General features: G+C 46.7%; 1 protein-coding gene across 2 annotated transcripts in view; it reads left to right on the top strand.

Moving 5' to 3' along the window:
• Positions 1-12,906, top strand: part of B4GALNT2 (beta-1,4-N-acetyl-galactosaminyltransferase 2 (SID blood group)) — a 32,904-nt gene extending 19,998 nt beyond the window's left edge. For both annotated transcript variants that reach the window (XM_028751782.2, XM_028751781.2), the window contains exons 7-11: positions 81-167; positions 3,295-3,482; positions 6,276-6,416; positions 7,326-7,545; positions 9,207-12,906. In XM_028751782.2, coding sequence (XP_028607615.2) covers positions 81-167; positions 3,295-3,482; positions 6,276-6,416; positions 7,326-7,545; positions 9,207-9,418 — 848 coding nt within the window. In that variant the 3' untranslated portion in view covers positions 9,419-12,906. The remainder of the gene's footprint in view (positions 1-80; positions 168-3,294; positions 3,483-6,275; positions 6,417-7,325; positions 7,546-9,206) is intronic.
• Positions 12,907-20,077: the final 7,171 nt, after the last annotated feature.

Raw genomic sequence — 20,077 nt, 5'->3', positions numbered from 1 at the left:
GTTTATGGTCCCAAGTGCCATCTGAACTATGGCAGCCAAGAAACGGACAACTGCTGACTGACCTACCCATTACTTTCCAGTGACATTTACCATGGGGACTCATCAGGTGAGGTTTCCTGTGACCATCCAACAGCCGGGCCTTCCTAAGCTGTTTGACCCAGGACCAGGTGAGCTTCTGATGCCCATTCAGATAGCAAAACCATGATGACGTAACACCTTTGTTGGCTCTTTTAAGCAGAGATGGGTAGAAGGTAGATCTCTGGATGACTTTAAGCCAAACAGCAAAGGTTTCCAACACCTAATCCTGAAGAACAGCAACAACAAAATAATGCTTCCACCTACCGCCTCAAATCATACTGCTGAAATGACGGGAAGCAGGAGTGGTTGCAACCTGTAATGGATTTCTCTGTGGAAGGACTGTGAGCTCAGTTCTGATACTCAAAACAAATTCCCAGGCTCAGAATTCCTTAATGCTAAATATATGTCCTTTGTAGGTGGATCTTGGGGTTCTAGCAGAAAAACAAAAGAGATGGTGTACAGTAAGCCTGGAGTGTGCCCTAAAGATATGTGGCAGCTAGACTGGTGACTGGGATTGGCCACCGAGATCATATAACACCGGTCCTGAAAGACCTACATTGGCTCCCAGTACGTTTCCAAGCACAATTTAAAGTGTTGGTGCTGACCTAAATCAGGCATCCCCAACCTGCGGCCCTCCAGATATTTTTGCCTACAACTCCCATTATCCCTAGCTAACAGGACCAGTAGTCAGGGATGATGGGAATTGTAGTGCAAAACATCTGGAGGGGCGAAGGTTGGGGATGCCTGCCCTAAATGATGTCGGCCCAGTATACCTGAAGGAGCATCTCCACCCCATCATTCAGCCCAGACACTGAGATCCAGCTCCAAGGACCTTCTGGCTGTTCCCCCACTGCGAGAATTGAGGTTACAGGGAACCAGGCAGAGGGCCTTCTCGGTAGTGGCGCCTGCCCTGTGGAACGCCCTCCCGTCAGAAGTGAAGGAAATAAACAACTATCTGACTTTTAGAAGACATCTGAAGGCAGCCCTGTTTAGGGAAGTTTTTAATGTTTGATGTTTTATCATGTTTTGAATATTCTGTAGGTAGCCCCCCAGAGTGGCTGGGGAAACCCAGCCAAATGGGTGGGAAATAAATAATAAATTACTACTACTACTACTACTACTACTACTACTACTACTACTACTACTACATCATGCGAAAGGCTGGGCTGGATGAATCCCAAACTGGAATTAAGATTGCCGGAAGAAATATCAACAACCTCAGTTATGCAGATGACACAACCTTGATGGCAGAAAGTGAGGAGGAATTAAAGAACCTTTTAATGAGGGTGAAAGAGGAGAGCGTAAAATATGGTCTGAAGCTCAACATCAAAAAAACGAAGATCATGGCCACTGGTCCCATCACCTCCTGGCAAATAGAAGGGGAAGAAATGGAGGCAGTGAGAGATTTTACTTTCTTGGACTCCATGATCACTGCAGATGGTGACAGCAGCCACGAAATTAAAAGACGCCTGCTTCTTGGGAGAAGGGCAATGACAGGCCTAGACAGCATCTTGAGAAGTAGAGACGTCACCTTGCCAACAAAGGTCCGTATAGTTAAAGCCATGGTTTTCCCAATAGTGATGTATGGAAGTGAGAGCTGATGCTTTTGAATTATGGCGCTGGAGAAGACTCTTGAGAGTCCCATGGACTGCAAGAAGATCAGACCTATCCATTCTTAAGGAAATCAGCCCTGAGTGCTCACTGGAAGGACAGATCGTGAAGCTGAGGCTCCAGTACTTTGGCCACCTCATGAGAAGAGAAGACTCCCTGGAGAAGACACTGATGCTGGGAAAGATGGAGGGCACAAGGAGAAGGGGGCGACAGAGGACGAGATGGTTGGATAGTGTTTTCGAGGTTACCAGCATGAGTTTGACTGCGGGAGGTAGTGGAGGACAGAGGTGCCTGGCGTGCTCTGGTCCATGGGGTCACGAAGAGTCGGACACGACTAAACGACTAAACAACAACAACACTACTACTACTACTACTACTACTACTACTACTACTACTACTTGCTTCAGACTTGCTTCAAAGCAATAAGCTGTTACACTTCTACAGTACAGTTAACAACTCATTCCTTTAAAGCAAGTTTTCAGCCCATCACAAGCACTGCAGGCCTTCCTCTTCCTCCTTGGTGACTGTCAGCTTGTTTGTTTTATTATTTTCAAACTTTATTAAGTCAAAAACACAGCTCTGACTCTCAGCTTCTGCCTCCCAACAGATTACGAGTCCGCTGCTCTTAACCACTACACCACGCTGGCTCTCATTTTATGGTGGGGCAGGAGTAGTCAATGTGGTGCCTTGCAAATGTTGGACTATAGCTCTCATCATCCCTGACCATTGATTTCACTAGTTGGGGCTGACATGCCCTCCAACGTTTCTCCGATGGCAATAGGGATGTCCTATTCCATAAGAGTAATTATTATTATGAGCGGCTCCCAACATATATAAAAGCGTATTAAAACATTTAAAAACTTCTCTATACAGGGCTGCCTTCAGATGTCTTCAAAATGTTGTGTAGTTACCGTACTCATCTCCTTGGCTTGGGCGTTGCATAACTCCATGCCCTCCAATGTTTCTGTGGTGAAAACAGGGGTGTCCAATGGGAACACAGGGCATTCCGGTTTCGGATCAAGTCAGAAACCAGGACGGCTTCCTGTAAATCCAGACTGGCCCTGGAAAATAGGGACACGTGGGGGGTCTGGGCTGATGGAGGGCACCATAAGGGCTACTTCTGTAGTAGGGAAGAGAAGTTACTTCAACTCTGCAGAAGGTGACCTAAGCAGGCACCCAGAGTGAAAACAGTGGCTCAGGAACAGAACCTTCAAGGAAGAGGCCTACTCTGGGTTGTGGTAGGAAATGTTTCTACAGTGGTACCTCGGGTTAAGAACTTTGTTCTGGAGGTCCGTTCTTAACCTGAAACTGTTCTTAACCTGAAGCACCACTTTAGCTAATGGGGCCTCCAGCTGCGGCCGCGCCGCCGGAGCACGATTTCTGTTCTCATCCTTAAGCAAAGTTCTTAACCCGAGGTACTATTTATGGGTTAGCGGCGTCTGTAACCTGAAGCATATGTAACCTGAAGCGTATGTAACCCGAGGTACCACTGTACTTGAATGAGAGGCTGAATACAAGACTCCTAGAGTACAGCCGTGGGAAACAAACCCACATGGGTTGTTGAGTGTGTTGGCTCACTCTTCCTTCCCTTTCTTTGTCCCTCAGATTACAACATCAGCAATATGGTGACCATCACAACCAAGACTTTCTTGCGCTACCACAAGCTGAGGGTCCTCCTTGAGAGCATACGGCAGTATTATCCAAATATGAAGGTCATTGTGGCAGACGACAGCGAACACCCTGAGATGATTCAACAAGCCAACGTTGAGCAGTACATTATGCCCTTTGGAAAGGTACCTACCGACACGTGCAGATGTGGCTTCTTCCACTACTGAGAGGGATTTCCCAGCTCCTGGTCAAGTGAACCATTCCTGGGCCCTTCTGACAGCAGTGTGGCAGGGTGACATGGAGAAGTTCGATGAGCCATGATGTATGCTAGGGATGGGGAACCTAGTAGATGTTGCTGGACTACAACTCCCATCATTCCTGACCATTGGCCATGCTGGCTGGGGCTTATGGGAGCTGCAGTCCCAACAACCAAGCCAGATAGCTCAGTCACTAGAGCAGGCATAGGCAAACTCGGCCCTCCAGATGTTTTGGGACTACAACTCCCATCATCTCTAGCCAATAGGATCAGTGGTCAGGGATGATGGGAATTGTAGTCTCACAACATCTGGAGGGCTGAGTTTGCCTATGGCTGCACTAGAGCACGAGGCTCATAATTTCAGGGTTGTGGGTTTGAGCCCCACATCGGGCGAGAGTCCTCTGTTGCAGGGGGTTCGGCTCGATGACCCTTAGGGGTCTCTTGTAGCTCTACAATTCTGTGATTCTAATAAGCACTATAACACTGGGGTTCCCTGCCCCAGGTGTATGCTGAACTTCCAGACTTTGTGCCTAGTTCCTAGCTATTAAGAGAGACTATTCCCTCTTAATTTGATAGTTTGCGCTATAAATTTAAAGCAGTGTCATTTTTTACAGTCACAGCTTTCCCCGAAGAATCTAGGTGAAGTTTGTGAAGGGTGCTGAGCGTTGTCAGGTGCCAGAGACCAGTCTGAGGATTACAGCACTGATAAGGAATGGTGGGAACCTCCCCCTCTTCCTGCTCCTGACCAGGATCCTGAAGCTGCTCAGGAACAGTGGAGCAGTATAGATCTAGAGAATCGGTTTGCAGAGGGACATAGTTCGGAAAGCAACAGCTGGGCAGAGCTGAGTGGGGAACAGCTAGAAGCAGCAGAGCAGGGGGAGAGAGAGAGAGAGAGAGAGAGAGAGAGAGAGAGAGAGAGAGAGATAACCGACTCCTCTTTGTTTGAGAGTGTCCAGCCTATCTCTCCACAGGCAAGGCAAGCTGATAAAGCTGCTACACAGAAGGCTCAGTGGTAGTGAGATCAGGTTGCCAGAAGGGGAAGTGACGATGACTTGGGGGTGGGGGAGGACAACTTAATGGGAAGATCTTCGCTCAGAGAATGGCTGCTGTGTTCTTTTGCTGCGATCATTAAATGCTCTTAAACTGATAAGGAACTCTAACCCTTACAGATCTATACTGGTTGGTCAATCCATCCATCCTCCTTCACAGGGAATTCTGGGAGCTGGAGCTCTGTGAGGGGGACTAGGGGGTTTCCTAATAACTCCCAGCAACTTTAACAACCTACAGCTTCCAGGATATTTTGGGGACGCCACGACATTTAAAGCACTCTTATACCCCTTTAAAGTGTAAAATGTTGATGTCTTTAAGGGCTTGTGAAACTCTCCACATCCTTGCCCTCGACTCCTGCCTTCTCTTTTTCTCAATGCCCCTTTTGTTCCGTCATCTTCCAACACCCAGAGTCCAGGGCTTCTCATTATCTGAACAGTGTTTTGGTGTCCTCTGTGTCCTGACTAAAATAGTTGAGAGCACTTACGAGAAGAGAGGCAATATAGAAAAGAGGATCTTGCAGGGCTGGGGGAGAATGCCTTTCTCTGCTTCCCTCCCCAGACAGGGCCATTTGCCACTAACTGCCCTGTGAAATAGAGCAAGAGAGAGTGTATGTGTTGAGTAAAAAAGAGAGAGGTCCTGAGCTTATTTGAGCTGAACTGTCCACACTTTTCCCACCCACCTATCTCTAGTGCCATCTGCCACCAAGTATTGGCCTGTGAGTAGAATTGTGAAAACTTACATTTTTATACTGCTTTTTTAAAAAAATATTGTTTATTGAAATATTTGGATGTTAATTGTAAGCTGCTTTGGAAGGGTTTTTTGGACTACAACTCCCATCATTATTATTTATTATTTATTTCATTTCTATACCGCTTTATATTTTTAAGAAAAATCTCAAAGCAGTTAACAGAATATTAAAACATCAATAAACCCATCTGAAGAAAGTCAAATATATATACAGTCAAAGCAACATAATTAACAGAAAACTAAAATATTATCTTAAAGATTTCAAAATAAAACATTACAAAGGAGAGGTCAACTACAGAAGACGTATTTAACATAAACAAAAGTTAACCAAATAAAATCTTAAAGCATTTAAAAAAAAACAAACAACACCACTGCTAAGTGAAGTCAAATATAAAAAGCACATTTAAAACAGCATAATTAACAAGAAGATAAAATGTTATCATAAGCAGGACACGGCTGTTTGGCAGGCAAAAAAAGATGGGGCAAAAGAATCCAATAGTTAGGGTTTGTTGTCAGGCATAGTCCCTCCATTCTCACCAGGTGCCTCTTTAGTAGAGCTGGTGAGTCTGGGCCCCGCCTGCTAGGCCGGGTGGAAAGGGCCTTGCAGGGAGCGGCCTTCATGACTCACAGCCGGGCGATGTCCCTCCGGGCTCTAGCTAGCAGGACCCAGTGGTCAGGGATTGTGGGAATTGTAGTCCAGAACAGCTGGAGTTTGGGAAACCCTGTTCTAAAGCCTTCCAACATCGGGAAGGCCACCAAGAAAGGCTGTCCTAAAGCCTTACATGGAAACATCAGGTGTAGCACCCAACCGACAGGCCGAATTTTATGCAGGGGGTGGAGGCAGATATTCAGCTATGGAAAGAGCCCACTAACAAAACCACACCTCTGACATAGCCTGATACTCCTTCCTGATTCACTTCCTCAGGGCTGGTTTGCAGGAAGGAACCTCGCCATCTCTCAGGTCGTGACCAAATACTACCTCTGGGTGGATGATGATTTCGTGTTCACCGCAAACACCAAGATTGAGAAACTAGTGGAAGTTTTGGAGAACAGCAACTTGGATGTGGTATGTATTTTTTTGCCATGCTGTCCACTAGCCTCCCAACCCAACTCTGGCCAGTATAGATATTTTTCCTGCATTCCTAGAACAAGCCACACAACTGGAATGGGTCTGAGAGGTCAACGGTTGCTCCTAACAACTTTTGGGTCCCTTTCTGAATCCATTTAACACAGTGTTTCCCAAACTTGGGTCTCGAGCTGTTTTTGGACCACAACTCCCATCATCCCTAGCTAGCAAGACCAGTGGCCGGGGATGATGGGAATTGTAGTGCGAAAAACAGCTCGAGAACCACGTTTGGGAAACACTGCTCTAACAGATTCAATAGCACGTAAGGAGGCTGTGCTTTTAGGTTGCAGCTATAACCTAGTTGAAGAAATCTTACACCACAATCCTGTGCATGTTTACTCAGAAGCAAGTTCCACTGTGCTCAGTAGGTCTGGTAAGAATGTGTAAGATTGCAGGCCAATTATCTGCATGCATTTAACTGCTCAGCGAAATCTGTATAAATTTGCACGTGGTTAAGAAAATGGCCGTTCGGAAGCATATTTCGTTTTCGGAGGTTGCATCCACGTGTCACATGCAAGCATCATCTTTGAAGACTCCATGTGAGAATATCCTTCCATCTGTAGTCTGTCCAGATTCTTCTTCTAGAAATAATTGCCAGTTTTAATATGTAACCAGCTGTCCAATTAGTTGGGTGCATCCTTTAGTCCAGGGATGGGGAAGTGTTGGACCTCCAAATATTGCTAGACTCCACCTCCAGCCAGCATGGCCAGTGGTCAGGGATAGGGGAGTTGGAGCCCAACAATATCTACAGCTTCCCCAACCCTGCTGTGGAAAGGACTTGGCGTTTCAATGGCAGCAGTACCATGGTGAAGTCTGCCAAGTGCTGATAGGTGCCTGTGTGGTTTATAGGTCGGAGGCAGCGTTGGTGGCAATGACTACAAGTTTAAGGTCATCTATGAGGAAGGAGAGGACAGCAGTTGTCTGCACATCCGATATGGCTCTTACCACCGCTTGAAAGGCTTTCCCAATTGTGTGGTCGCCAGCGGCGTAGTCAACTTCTTCCTCGCTCGTACTGAGGAGAGCAGGCGTGTTGGGTTTGACCCTAAGCTGCAAAGGGTGGCTCACTCAGGTAAGGCCACATGCCCCACCCAATCCATAAACCTCCAGATTATATATAGTGTTAACATTGTCCCTGGTGGCACTGTGGTCTAAAGCACCAAGCCTCTTGGGCTTGCCAATCAGAAGGTCGCTGGTTCAAATCCCCGCCTACGGCGGAGGGAGCTCCCATTGTTCTGTCCCAGCTCCTGCCAACCTAGCAGTTTGAAAGCACACCAGTGCAAGTAGATAAACAGGTACCGCTGTGGTGGGAAGGTAAATGGCGTTTCCATGCGCTCTGGTTTCCGTTGTGTTCTGTTGTGCCAGAAGCGGTTTAGTCATGCTGGCCACACAACCCAGAAAGCTGTCTGTGGACAAACGCCGGCTCCTTCAGCCTGAAGCAAGATGAGTGCCACATAATCACCTTTGTCTGGACTTAACCATCCAGGGGTTCTTTGCCTTTTACCAGCGGAAAGTGAGTAGGTCTCTACCTGACGTCACCTTATAGTGGCATAGTTTGGGGGGGGGGCAGAGGGGCAGTTGCCCTGGGCACAAAATTTCAACCCGGTGCTGCCTCACTACAGCTGCTCACTTCCATTGTTGGACTCTGTTTAAAAGTGGCTTCTCCATGCGAACCAGGAAGTGACCTCTCCAGACAATGGATCAACTCTTCTTTTCTCATCTCCATGGCTGCAATCTCCTGGGTGGCGTGGGCGCCATTAGGCAGTTGGATGTGCATGGGTACTCCATCCGTTTCCCTACCTCCCACACCCCGGCCACTGGCAACCCATGCTATGCCACTGGTCCCCCGTGGCGTAAGGGCAGGTGGGCGTGGTTTGGAGAGGAAAGGCCCCATGGGTCAAAAATGAGACTTGCGCCCAGGCTAGAAGCCCCACACCTGTTTGAAACCCTTTTTCAGAAGCTAATTTTCCGGGTGAGGTCAGAATGAGCATTGCAAATTGAGTTTCCTGTCTTCCTTTTCATAGAATCATATAGTTGGAGGGGGGGTGTAGGCCATCAAGCCCAGAATGAAAACATCCCCAAGAGACTACTGTTGAGCCTCTGCTTTGAAAGCCTTTGAAAAAGCTGGCTTGCTAAGTTATCTTATCCCAGTGGTCACCCACACTCCCTAATACATAGGCATCTGAAACAGGGTAGCTTGCACAATGCCCTCTGCTCTTGGCATGGCCATCATAAGAACCTAAGAAAAGCCTGCTGGATTAGGCCAAAGGCCCATCTAATGATAATCCAGAATCAAATTCACACAGGAGCAAACCAGATGCCTGCGGGAAGGGTAGTAGCCATGTGGCCAAGACCTCTGTGTGATCAGGGGAGCAGATTGCATGGAGGTGAGGGCAGCTGCTCAGCTGCAGAGTTCATGTTTGAGACATCTGCGTTGTGTGGGTTGGCCAGGAGTTGCTGCCCTGTTCCATGTGCTTCCTACATGCAGAGAACAAGTATGAACGGAGGTCTCTTATTCAAAAGTATGTCTTCTAAGTGATTTACTTACTGCAGGGATGGGGAGCCTGTGACTGCCCCCCCCCCCCCAGTGTTGCTGGACTCCAACTCATGTCAGCCGAAGCCAGCATGGCCAATGGTCAGGGATGATGGGAGTTGTAGTCCAGCAAGAGCTGGAGGCTCAGAGGTTTCCTAACCCTAGTCCCCGGACTTCTCTCGCCCCAATCTTCCCTTCAGAATATTTTATGGACGGACTGGGGATTTTGCGAGTCGGCTCCTGCAATAATGTTGTCGTCGGTCACCAGCCACACGGCAGTGCAAAAAACACACGAGAGGCTGACGTCGAGAAGACTTACGGCAGATTCCGGGCCAATACTCAGGAGCAGGTCCGGTTCAAACTGGCTTTACATTACTTTAAGAACAGGATGAAATGCTACACAAAGGCTTGACTGCCGTGTTTCAACTCTACTGCTCCTGAATCCCCTAGAGGGCATCTTTCAAGTGGCAATGGGCTCACCTGAAGGGACTCTCGATTATCTTTGAACAAGCAACTGACTGGAGCCACAAAAGCGGCCAAAACCCAGAGTGAAAACCAGAGCTCTTGCTTAATATCATCTTTTGTGGGACTTCCCTGTTGGGGGGTTTCTCGCAACAGGACCCTACTGTGAAATGTGTATTTAAAGTGCCATGGATCTCCACAAGCACACTCTTCTTCCACTGAGACGCCTGTGTGGTGAGACGGCGGCCATTTTTGTTATCTGCTCTGTGTTAAAGGCAATATATGGAAGTTGTATGCTGTGCTAAAGTGGAATTTAATTCCTCTACGGACTTTTAACCCTGGCTGTTTTTAAAGCCAGCTCAAACCATGAAACAAACCTGTGAATGCTGACCCATCTTTCCTTTCCACTCTTTTATTTTAGGTTGCTTTTTTAATGTTTTTTGTGCAACAGGAGGAAACTGTGTTGAAGGGAGTGAGTGCAAACCCCTGGTCCTCTTAAGAGCATAATTATCAGCTAACTGGGTTGAAAGAGATTAAAAAGGGAGTCAGCTGTGGGCCAACTCCAGTGGGGACAACCTCGAATGGGAGACACCAAAGAGAACCACTCCTTTGGGGAGACATGGGGCAGGAACAAGAATCCATGGTACATTTTTGTGGTAGACAGCCTTAATGATAGGTGGAGAGGAGTTTGGGGCTGCATATGGGTTCTGCGTGAGAGTCAAGCCCCTGGTGCAAGTGGGAAGGTTCTTGGCTAAGGAGGGGTAAGGAACTAGTTTGGAGTGAACTTTGAGGTGGTTAGACCCTTTTGCACTTTTAACGGGGCAGTTGTTCACTTGCACTCGGGGGCACAGTATCCTCCCACAGAGTAGGATACTATTATTTTGTCCCTCCCGTAACTCCTAACTAGGGAGGGTGGGAAGAGCTTCAGTTCTCCTTTGGTGGAGTTGAGCAGTTGCATTGGAGTGGAGAAAACCAAACACAGCAAACAAAAGACAAGTCTGGGTCAGAGGGAACAGGTAGGGAAGATCCAGTGGTCTTGGGGAAGAGAGCTATGGAAAGGGTAGTAGGCGACATCGTCATAGGAGAGTGGGAAGCCAGACTCTTGATGTTGGTTGTCCCTGTTCAGCTGTTCAGTAGACTTTAGTACCTATGCTGACCTGGTGACACTATTGGCTAACACCGGGTGAGTCCTGAAAAGAACAACTCAGCCATGATCTGATCATGGCTGAGATGGTCTACCTGGTGCGTGTTACGGAGACCCAGGAGGGCAAGCAGTTAGCGGCGGCTGACCCTACCCAGCTTTGTCCACCTGGGTATTTTGTGCAGTATCAGTCAAGGTCAGAGGGACAAGGTGACACACAGCTGTCATCCAGAAGTCCTGTCATTCCCAACACAAGGCCAGTCCCTCAGGGAACTCAATGTGAACATTTGTACTTGTTGTCTGGCACAACGGGGATCTTATCTGCACTATCCTGCTGCCCAACCACCTCCCTCTCTGGAGGTCAATCTCTGGTTTGGTGTTGGTTCTGGACTTCATGGCTTTCCATGACAACCATGGAGCTGTTTCAGTACAACATGCACCTGACATATGCTGCAGGTTATATACCCTGGGTCTGTTTTTGCCACATAGGGGACTGGCAAGGATCTGGTGAGTGGGCAGCCATCACCCTATTTTCACATGGGCAGATCGCTTTCTGTTGTGGATTGGCCTGGCTGTGATTTGCCCCCACCCCCCAGAGTTGGGGGACCAGTTAAGTTGGAGACAGATGGAGTCCGAGGTATTCCTGAATGCTTTGGGGGAATTTTCCAGGCAGCATGACTGGTGCTCCTGTCAAGGCCCTTGTTTCACAGTGGAATACTGAGATGGAGAGAAGGCCATTGGCACAATCACTCCAAAGCTCCCTGCCTGACCACAAGTAATTCAGGAATTTGTGGTTTTCTGAGGCCCTCTGGGCAATGAAGCAAGCTAGACAACAACTGGAGCGCAGGTGGTACCAAGTTGTGACTTGAATCCGACCACATAGAGGTGCAAGTACACAGCCTCACCTTTCATGTGCCTGTGACAAAGAGCATATATATATATATCTCAGCTCCCTGTTGCTTCCCGAGCGAATTGCTCAACAGAGCTGTCTAGCAACTGTTAAATTGGTACCTCCTCATTTGCAATGGACCACTCAGTAGCCTGCTGTGAAAAATCTGCAAGGCACTTTTGAGGGCAAAAAACCCACTCATGCCAGTTAGTCCAGGTCTGTTGGGAGATCCCATGAGCAGCACTGTTGGGGGACCAATTCTAGCTGATGATGGCATGGACAGGACACCTGTGGCCATGAGCTGAGTGCATTCCCTCTTGAGCTCAGCCCATCATGGGTGATAAAATCTAGTAGGAAGGGATTGACTCAGTGGGTGCAGGGAGTGGTTAGTACATCAGTACAGGAGTTTTGCTCACTGCCTTGAAAGGGGTGGTGAGAAGGCCCAACTTGGAGACACCCTCCTGACTCCAAAGCCTTTAGAAATATTACTGAGCTGTCTCGTATTATTCCCTTCCTGTGCAAGACGATTGGGAGGGTGGTGGCTAGCCAGCTGCAGCAGGCCTGGAGCGAGGGACGCTGGTCCCGAACAATCTTCTATTTGCAGACTTGCACCCAAGAATGGTCTTTGGGATGCTTTGCCTGAAATGTTCTAACCCAACAAAAAAAAGAGAGAGGCATACCTTTTATTGGGTGATTGGAACAGACTCAACTGAACCATAGTTGAGAAGATCAGACAATGGAACTGTAGCCCTAGTCAGAGGTGGTCAGTGATAATACCCTCATCAACTTTTTTTTGCAGGGGAAGAGGAATACTGAAGTCAGAGCTTCACTTCCTATTCCCATAGTGATGTACTGACTCTAATCACGTACGGTTGTAGCTGCTCAATTAGGCTAGGCATTTTGCATGCAGCCATGGTTTGTCGGTTGCGGTTCCCCATCAAACTCAGGGAATGTATGTTCAGAGATGCCCTTGGTCTGGAAAAGCTTCCCCACCCTACCTTACAGGGATGTTGTAAGGATGAAAGCACATGAAAAGCACCATTAATGATGATTTGAATATTAAATCAGGGCACAAATTAAAATATGATTTTTTTCCGTTTTATTAAAAAAAATGAAACAGTGGAGTAAAGCAGTTTGTGGCAATAACCAAGCTGGAAGTAAAAATGGAGCTCGCAGTCCATCTGTAGTCGCAACTTTGGATGTGAGCCAACTAACCTGCCTCATGCAATAGACAAGGAGTCTAAGAACAGAAAGGGGAATTGAAAGAGAGAAAAGATTAAAAAAACAACTTTTTTTTTAATACAGTTGACCAAAAGGGAGGAAAACAATTGTTAAGAGCACAGCCTTTCAGATTTAGTCTGAATTTGTGATGATTTCAATGGCTTAGAATAAAAAAGAGAAAACAGTGGACGCTGTTTTTTTTTTTTTTACATGTCCTTATAATATTGTACGGCAAACAACCCCCCCCCCAAAAAAAAATTCACATAACCTCGTTGCATATACATGTGACTTGTCATAAAATCGTTTTAACAACAGATTGCTCTGAAGGAATTGGGACCCACACCCAAGTACCAAAATAGCTTTAATACAAGGTCTCCAGCAAAGTAACTGGCAGAAGTAAACTTCTTGCTTTTTTTCACACCTGAGATGGCTTCAGAGAAAGTTTAGAGATATTTACCAGGTTAACTAAACTAACCCTTCCATGTTCAGAGGCAGTATTTCTGATGCTGGTGGCAAAACAGGTGGCTAGAAAATGACTGTCATTTCTCGCTCCGATCTTCCCAGAGCCATCTAAGTTGTTACTGTTGGAATCAAGACTGCTAGCCTAAAGCTGGACTTATGGACTCTCATCCAACAAAACAATTCTTACGAGTCTTACCATTGACACAGATCTAGTGAGGTTGTTGTTGGTGTGTGTGTGTGTGTGTGTGTGGGTGTGTGTGTGTGTGTGTGTGTGTGTTTCCAGTACCCTCAAACGAGGAAAAGATTTGCAAAAGACTATGCACTTGTGGATCTAAGGCACAATTCAATCAATCACTGCTGGATAGCTGTCTCAACTCTTGTCAGCGCTTACGCCAAGACCGTGGAAAGAAAATGGGAGTGGGGACTTACGATGGGGTTTTGTTAGGAAAGAGGAGAAACGAGTAATCACGTGGTGCATTTAAAACAAAGTAATAAAAGGGGGAATGAAACAGTTGAGGTTGCAGGGCTCTTACAAACTAACACACACTTTAAAAACCAGGGTTAATTGACTTGTAGAGGGGAGTTGGGCAATGCAGCCTTGGTGGAACACCAGCAGCTGCCCTGAGAGCATTGTTGTCAAAATAGCTTGTGGCTGTGAATTAGTTCCTCAATAGAGAAACTGCTTCCCAGTCTCTGTTGCCTTTACCCTCCCTCACAGCAAAGCGGCAAGGGATTATTTTGCCGCCATTTTACAGACGGATGCCCGAGCAGCCGCGATTCTCTGTCCCAGCAATAAACGCAATCTAACCTGCAGAAGTCACAGACTTGGTGGTTTCCTGTATGCGCCTACCCTGCTCACTCCTGATGTTCCTGGGCGTGCACACACACACACACGCACAGCTTGAGCACGCCCCACACCCTGCCCCCGTTGTTCTTTGGATCTGGGCCAGCGACTTGTCCCAGTGATTCCGTAGCAGGAATCAAGACTGCGGCTTGCTCTGCGATGCGCCCGTTGCGGAAACATGTCGGCCGCACCAAGCATCTTTTACCTGCAAACACACCTTGCCTCTAGCCCATCATTCCACAGCCCTCTACAAATCCCCCCAAGTCTGCTTTAAAATGCAGAGAGCGCCCGTCATTTCTAGTTCATTCATTTATTTATTTATTAAGCAGAACAATTATTTCTTTGGAAAAAAAACAGAAGTATTTTTCTCCCTACACTACACAGCATGTTGTATTATCCACTACCCTATTTACTTTTATTTTTTTTAATCTATTGGTGCTAAGAGGTAGATAAACAAACATGAATTGGTTATATTCATTCATATTATATGTATATATGGTCGTCATGCCCTTTAGGCTGGCATGACATGCAGCTCAAACAGGCACTTTGGGGTGCTGCTTGATAACGCTGGCTGAGGGGCTTGGGGAGGTGGGGGTGGTGGCACCCAACCTGAACTAAGCCAAGGCACAGGCTGGTCTTTTTTTTGGGGGGGGGGTCTTTTCCCTCTTCCGTCATGTACATGCAGTGCACGGAATCACCCTGATTAAAAGGGAGAGTGTCAGATTTAAGGAAGCCGTGACTTAGGATTCCTATTGCTGGAGAAATGCTGGACCAGGGCAGGCATTTGAAAGGCTAGAAGTGAGCTTTCGTGTCCTACAGAACTCTTTTACTACTCAGGCACTGCTGCTAGGGCTAGACTCAGGCTGGTCCATCCAGCTTTTGGAAGCAGACAGCAGACCCTGATCTGGCTAACGGCATCCACAGGTGCAAGTAGGATTTTATATCTAAAATGGGTGCTGCCGGTGTTCAGTGGGTGAGCGCGGTACTCATACTGCCAACTAAAAATGCACACACAACCTCAAATACTCCACCCTTCATATTAGGCACTCTTTGATTCTGCCACTCTAGCACAGGGCAACTGTTTAGATTTCCGGACAGCTAAATCCTGGTCGAGAGAGTTCCATTTCTATAGGCACAGCCAGGAAATTAATTCTGTATTCCCTTTGCGATTACAGAATCAAAGAAGCGGAAGGTATTGTTCCATGACCTGCTCTGTTTGGCCATTGCACCACCCTTGGGAGGCAGATAAGGCTAGGCCAGCTTATTATATTCGGTATAAGGGTATTTTGAAGGAATAAGTGGGTCCCTCCCCCGCTTCAGGATATATGATAGTTGCGTACAGTTTAAATCAGACACCTGCACCAAATGGTTGTTATCTTGTATGTAGGCAACAAAATGCCCAAAAGATGCCAGTTTCCCTGAAAATTGTGTAAACCAGTCATTCCATCAAATAGCACATGCCTTTTTGGGGGGGCGGGGGGAATGCTATATATTGTAGGCAGGGACCAGTGACAGGAATCTTACCTTCTCTCTGACACTCTCCCCGTAAGTACTACTTAGTTTACCGCCACTGCCATTCCAGCTAGATGCGCTTCATGTTTTGAATGCCACTTGTATCAAATCGATCCTTGCCTGACACGGCTGCCCTCTGTTGCCTGTACACCCAACCGCAAACCAAGGGAGAAAATTTAGCTTTCAGAAAGTCAAACGTGGAAAAAGATTCTGTAGCCGATGACAAAGACGCAGGATTCAAATACAGATTTAAAGGAGTGAGAAGACTAACACTGTATTATTATTATTTTCAAGAGGGTTGTGTAGCCAAAATTTAAGCCAGGGTGTGAACGGAACAAATGGGGATGTACCATCGTATTTTGCCTGTTAGAAAGCAAGTGATTCTCACCCTTTGCAGATTCTTACAATCAGCTTCCAACATGTTTAAGCTGAATGCTTTGGGGTTTGTTTTTTGTACTCTCCCGCATAAGAGACACCACTTGCCTTCATTCTTAGTATGGATGCTTGCTAAAACGTCACTTGAATGTTCAGCTTCCTCTGTGGCTCACATGCACACAGTGATTTAAGCTACTGATGAGTAAAATATGGCCTACGTCCACCTTATCTGACTCTTCCCTGCTTTCACAAGACATAGCCAAACGTCTTGCCTCCCACCAGTTCTGTTCAGTATAGAACTACTACAGAAGAACTCCTGGGTCAATTCTCAGCTGGCTGTGTGCAAGTCAAACTCTTTCATCTGAACGGACCTTCCATGCAGCTGCTGGCAGATGATCCCTCTCATCCAACGTGGCCTTATTACAGAAAATTCCAGTTGGCACAACGCCTTGGACTAAGCTATCCAGCCTGTTTACTAAAATTCGTTGTTTGCATTTCCAGTTGTTGTTCCTGGGCTGAAAAACAGGATGCACCAACACTGCCCCCTATGCATTTTCAACCTGTCTTCCCAAGGAACTTAAGTCAAGATCTGTACAGTAATGTCTTCATGTTTCCGAGTTCTTCTTGGGGGGGGGGGGGAAGCTACAGATAAAGGGGTAATGGCTTCCTCCCTCTCTTCTCCAGGTTTGGTGCAGCAGGATCCAGCTTGTTGCTTCTTGAAGCTATTAGAAAAACTCTCCGATTCAAACAGGAGGCTGGGATGGGGTGTCTCTGTTTATTAACATTATCATAGCACATGGCTTGGAAACGTCAGCTGCTAGCGACTGGCTTATTCGCTCCGATGTTGTAACTGAACTACGTAACAGACTGAGCAGACTTAAGAGCCTTTCAATGAAAAGCGACAGAGATCATGCCTGCATGTGCTTCTGGCATGTGAATCAATTCAACTGTGAAATAAGAGAGGTCTGTTATGGTCTAGAGAGCAGTGTTTTCCAAGCTTGGGTCACCAGTTTTGGTTTTTTTTAACTACAATTCCCATCATCCCTGACCACCGGATCTGCTAGCTAGGGGTGATGGGAGTTGTAGTCCAAAACCAGCTCGAGACCCAAGTTTGAGACTCAAGGAAAGGACAGGACAAAGGCACGGGTCCTTAAAACTCGAAGCGCCTGTCCCAGGATGGATGTAGCCTGTGTCTTGCATACAGGAAGCCCCAGGTATAATCTCTGGCATCTCCAGGTAAGACTCCTGCCTGCAACCCTGAAGAACTGCTACCTGTCAGTGTTGTAGATAATTCTGACCTAGATGAACCATTGGCCTTACTTGGTATAAGGCAGCTTCCTATGTTTCTATATACCCTGCCCCTCAAATCCATGCCAAGCAATGCCAGCTGCCACGGGATTAAGTGGAAGGTAATCTCTGAGCAGCTATGGCTAATGTTGCCGATTTTCAGAATAACACATGTCGGTCGTGAAAACTGGAGTTTCGGCTTGCACCACAGGAGTTTCCTTGTTGCAGAACTTACAAAGTTCTCGAGAAAGAGAGCAGAATTCACAGGTGACATGCTCGTGAGCTTTTGGGCCCCTGCTGTATTTTGGCCAGAGAGTGCCACTAAGCCAGTTTTACTGGATCCCACTGCACCAGAACTAAAGCGAAGGGTAAGAGTTTGCGGTGCAGCTATGGCAAAAATTAAGAGAAGCCACCATTCCACTGCATAAGTTATCTTTACTACTCTTCCTTGAGGTAGCTGTCCCAATTTAAGGGGAAATGGTGGTAGCCAAACAATCCTAGGATTCTTTTTTCCATCTTCTTCAAGGCTTATGTAGGGAAACAGCCTCAGAGTGTGGATAATTCTCTCTCTCTCTCTCTCTCTCTCTCTCACACACACACACACACACACACACACACTTCTAGAATTCGTATCTTACTGAGAACTTTGAGGTAGTATATGCATGTGTAAATTTCATAGCTATTAACACCTGTGTATCCTCCAAGTAATAAGGTTATGACAGAGCCTCTTCAATTTCAACAACTTTTTGAAAAGCCAAATTCATATCTGGCACACATCTTTTAAAAAAGAAAGACCTTGTTTTGTTCCCATCTTTCAAAAAGAAAAAAGCCAGGTCAGATGAATAACTCTGGGATCCTTATGACCACCCGAGTCTAATTCCTCTTCACGGCTATGGGTCTGGATTCCAAAGCCTTGTTTTTTTAATTCTAAAGCAAGTTAAGCAACCGTTTTTGGATATGCCAGTACTTCTGGGTGACCTAAGACTCAGGATACCTTGAGAAATCTTCAGAAGGCATATGAGGAAAAAAAATGAAAAAAGAAGAAAGTAATCTGGCCCTTGGACCAGATTCCATTTAAAAACATTCCAGATTTGGTCCTAGGAGAACCAAAGTGTGAGCACAAAGTCAATTTTCCAAAACATATTAGCTGTTAAGAGTTCCACTGCACCCCACTACCTTTAGAACTCCACACAGAAACCCCAACCTAATATTAACTGTAGTGTAGGCTGTGAATATTCCACATATTCACTAAGAATCTGGAAGGACACTCTCAGGTTAAGGCTTCCAGACCTCCTGGCACTGCTTAAATGCATGCTTTAAAAACAACCACCAGAAATAGCCTGGGTGGAAGTTCCAATGGTCATAGGGTTATTTGCTTTTCACAGCTCCCTGCCCTGCCCTGCCCTGATCACCCCTAAGTCATTTATGCCCCTGAAGTCTTTAAGTTTCTCCACCACCCCGTTCCTACTCTCCAGCCGGCCTTTAAAGGTAAGGAAAAACCAAACCAGCTTGCCAATGAATTCCATTTATGTCAAATCCTAAAAGAGGAGGCTCGTTCTTTCTCAATCGGTCCCTCCCTGTAGCTGGTGGGCGTATGGCAGAGGGGAAGGGGCCAGTAAGGATATTCTCCCACCATTGTGCAAAGGCTAGGGTGCCTGAACAGGTCTGAGTTTGCCAAGCAATCCTGGCATGCCTGACACCGAACCCCAGCACATTGCAGAGGATGCTGGGGCACATTCTAGCGGGTGCACATTATACTTGCTAGGCACGACAGCATTAATGCCCCACATTAAACGGAGAGCGCATCTTAGAACACAGGTCCCCCCACCTCAGTGCAAGGTAAGGTGGGTATTAGCAATCAAGCCGTCCTTTGGGAAATCTTGTCGGCCTCTTCTGAGCCCTCCAAGTTCCCCATAACACAGCCTGAGTGAGGTATTTATACCAGCTTAATTTGCACAAGGCTGGATGAAGATATGAAAGGCTTCATCCACACTCTTTATGTTTCAAGAACTGTAGTTTGTTAAGGGTGCTGAACATGGTTAGGTGACCCTGACACTCTTCACAAACCTACAATTCCCAGGGTTCCCAGGGAAGAGAGGTTGAGTGTTAAACCACTCTGGGAATTGGGGTCTTAGAAGGGTCTCCTGTCAATGCTCGGCATCTGTTAACAAACTGCAGGGTTCTGTGCCTGTTTGAAAGCATCATCCTCATCTCAAACATTTTCTGGTGGAGCTGAGAGCTCTTTGATTAAGAGTTCTCTAGGCTCCTCAAATAACTACACTTCCCAGGGCGCAATGGGCTGGGAGTGGGAACCATGACAGTTACGTTGGCTTGGATTTGCAGTTGTGTTGAGCTAAGGACGACATTTCCTGTTCTCTTAAGTTGGTTATGCCCATCGGACTTTGAAAATATACTTGCATCCTATCAAGTTCAGAAGGACTTCAGCATACTAAATGCCCTGCTTCTTGTTATGCATAGCCAAGATGGCATAGCAGCACTGAACAAGCAGGGGATGCCTTCACCCTCACTCTTGGGGCAAAATAGGATGCACACTAAACTACAATTAAAATGGCAGCGAACGGGTCAAACCGTGCTCTTGTGGAGTCCCAAGGCACCTAGCTTTCCAGGTTAAGCTCACAGTGATAGGCTGAGGTATTAACGTAACCAGCAAAAATAATTTTTCGTTCCCTCCCTTTTGGAAAGGAGTCGCTTTTCCTTGGCTTGCCAAGTAGGCTTTTGCCACACAGAAAACATGTTACAGATTTTCTGCATACTGTCTCCGAGCCATTTTCAGACCGCTCAATGGTTAGAAAGAAACAAATAAGCAAAAATAAAAGTGGTTTCCCAAGCTACTCACGTTACACAATCATGTTAAACC

Source organism: Podarcis muralis, chromosome 13, assembly GCF_964188315.1.
Source record: "Podarcis muralis chromosome 13, rPodMur119.hap1.1, whole genome shotgun sequence".
Taxonomy (NCBI): domain Eukaryota; kingdom Metazoa; phylum Chordata; class Lepidosauria; order Squamata; family Lacertidae; genus Podarcis; species Podarcis muralis.
This window is presented reverse-complemented; position numbering and strand designations above follow the sequence as displayed.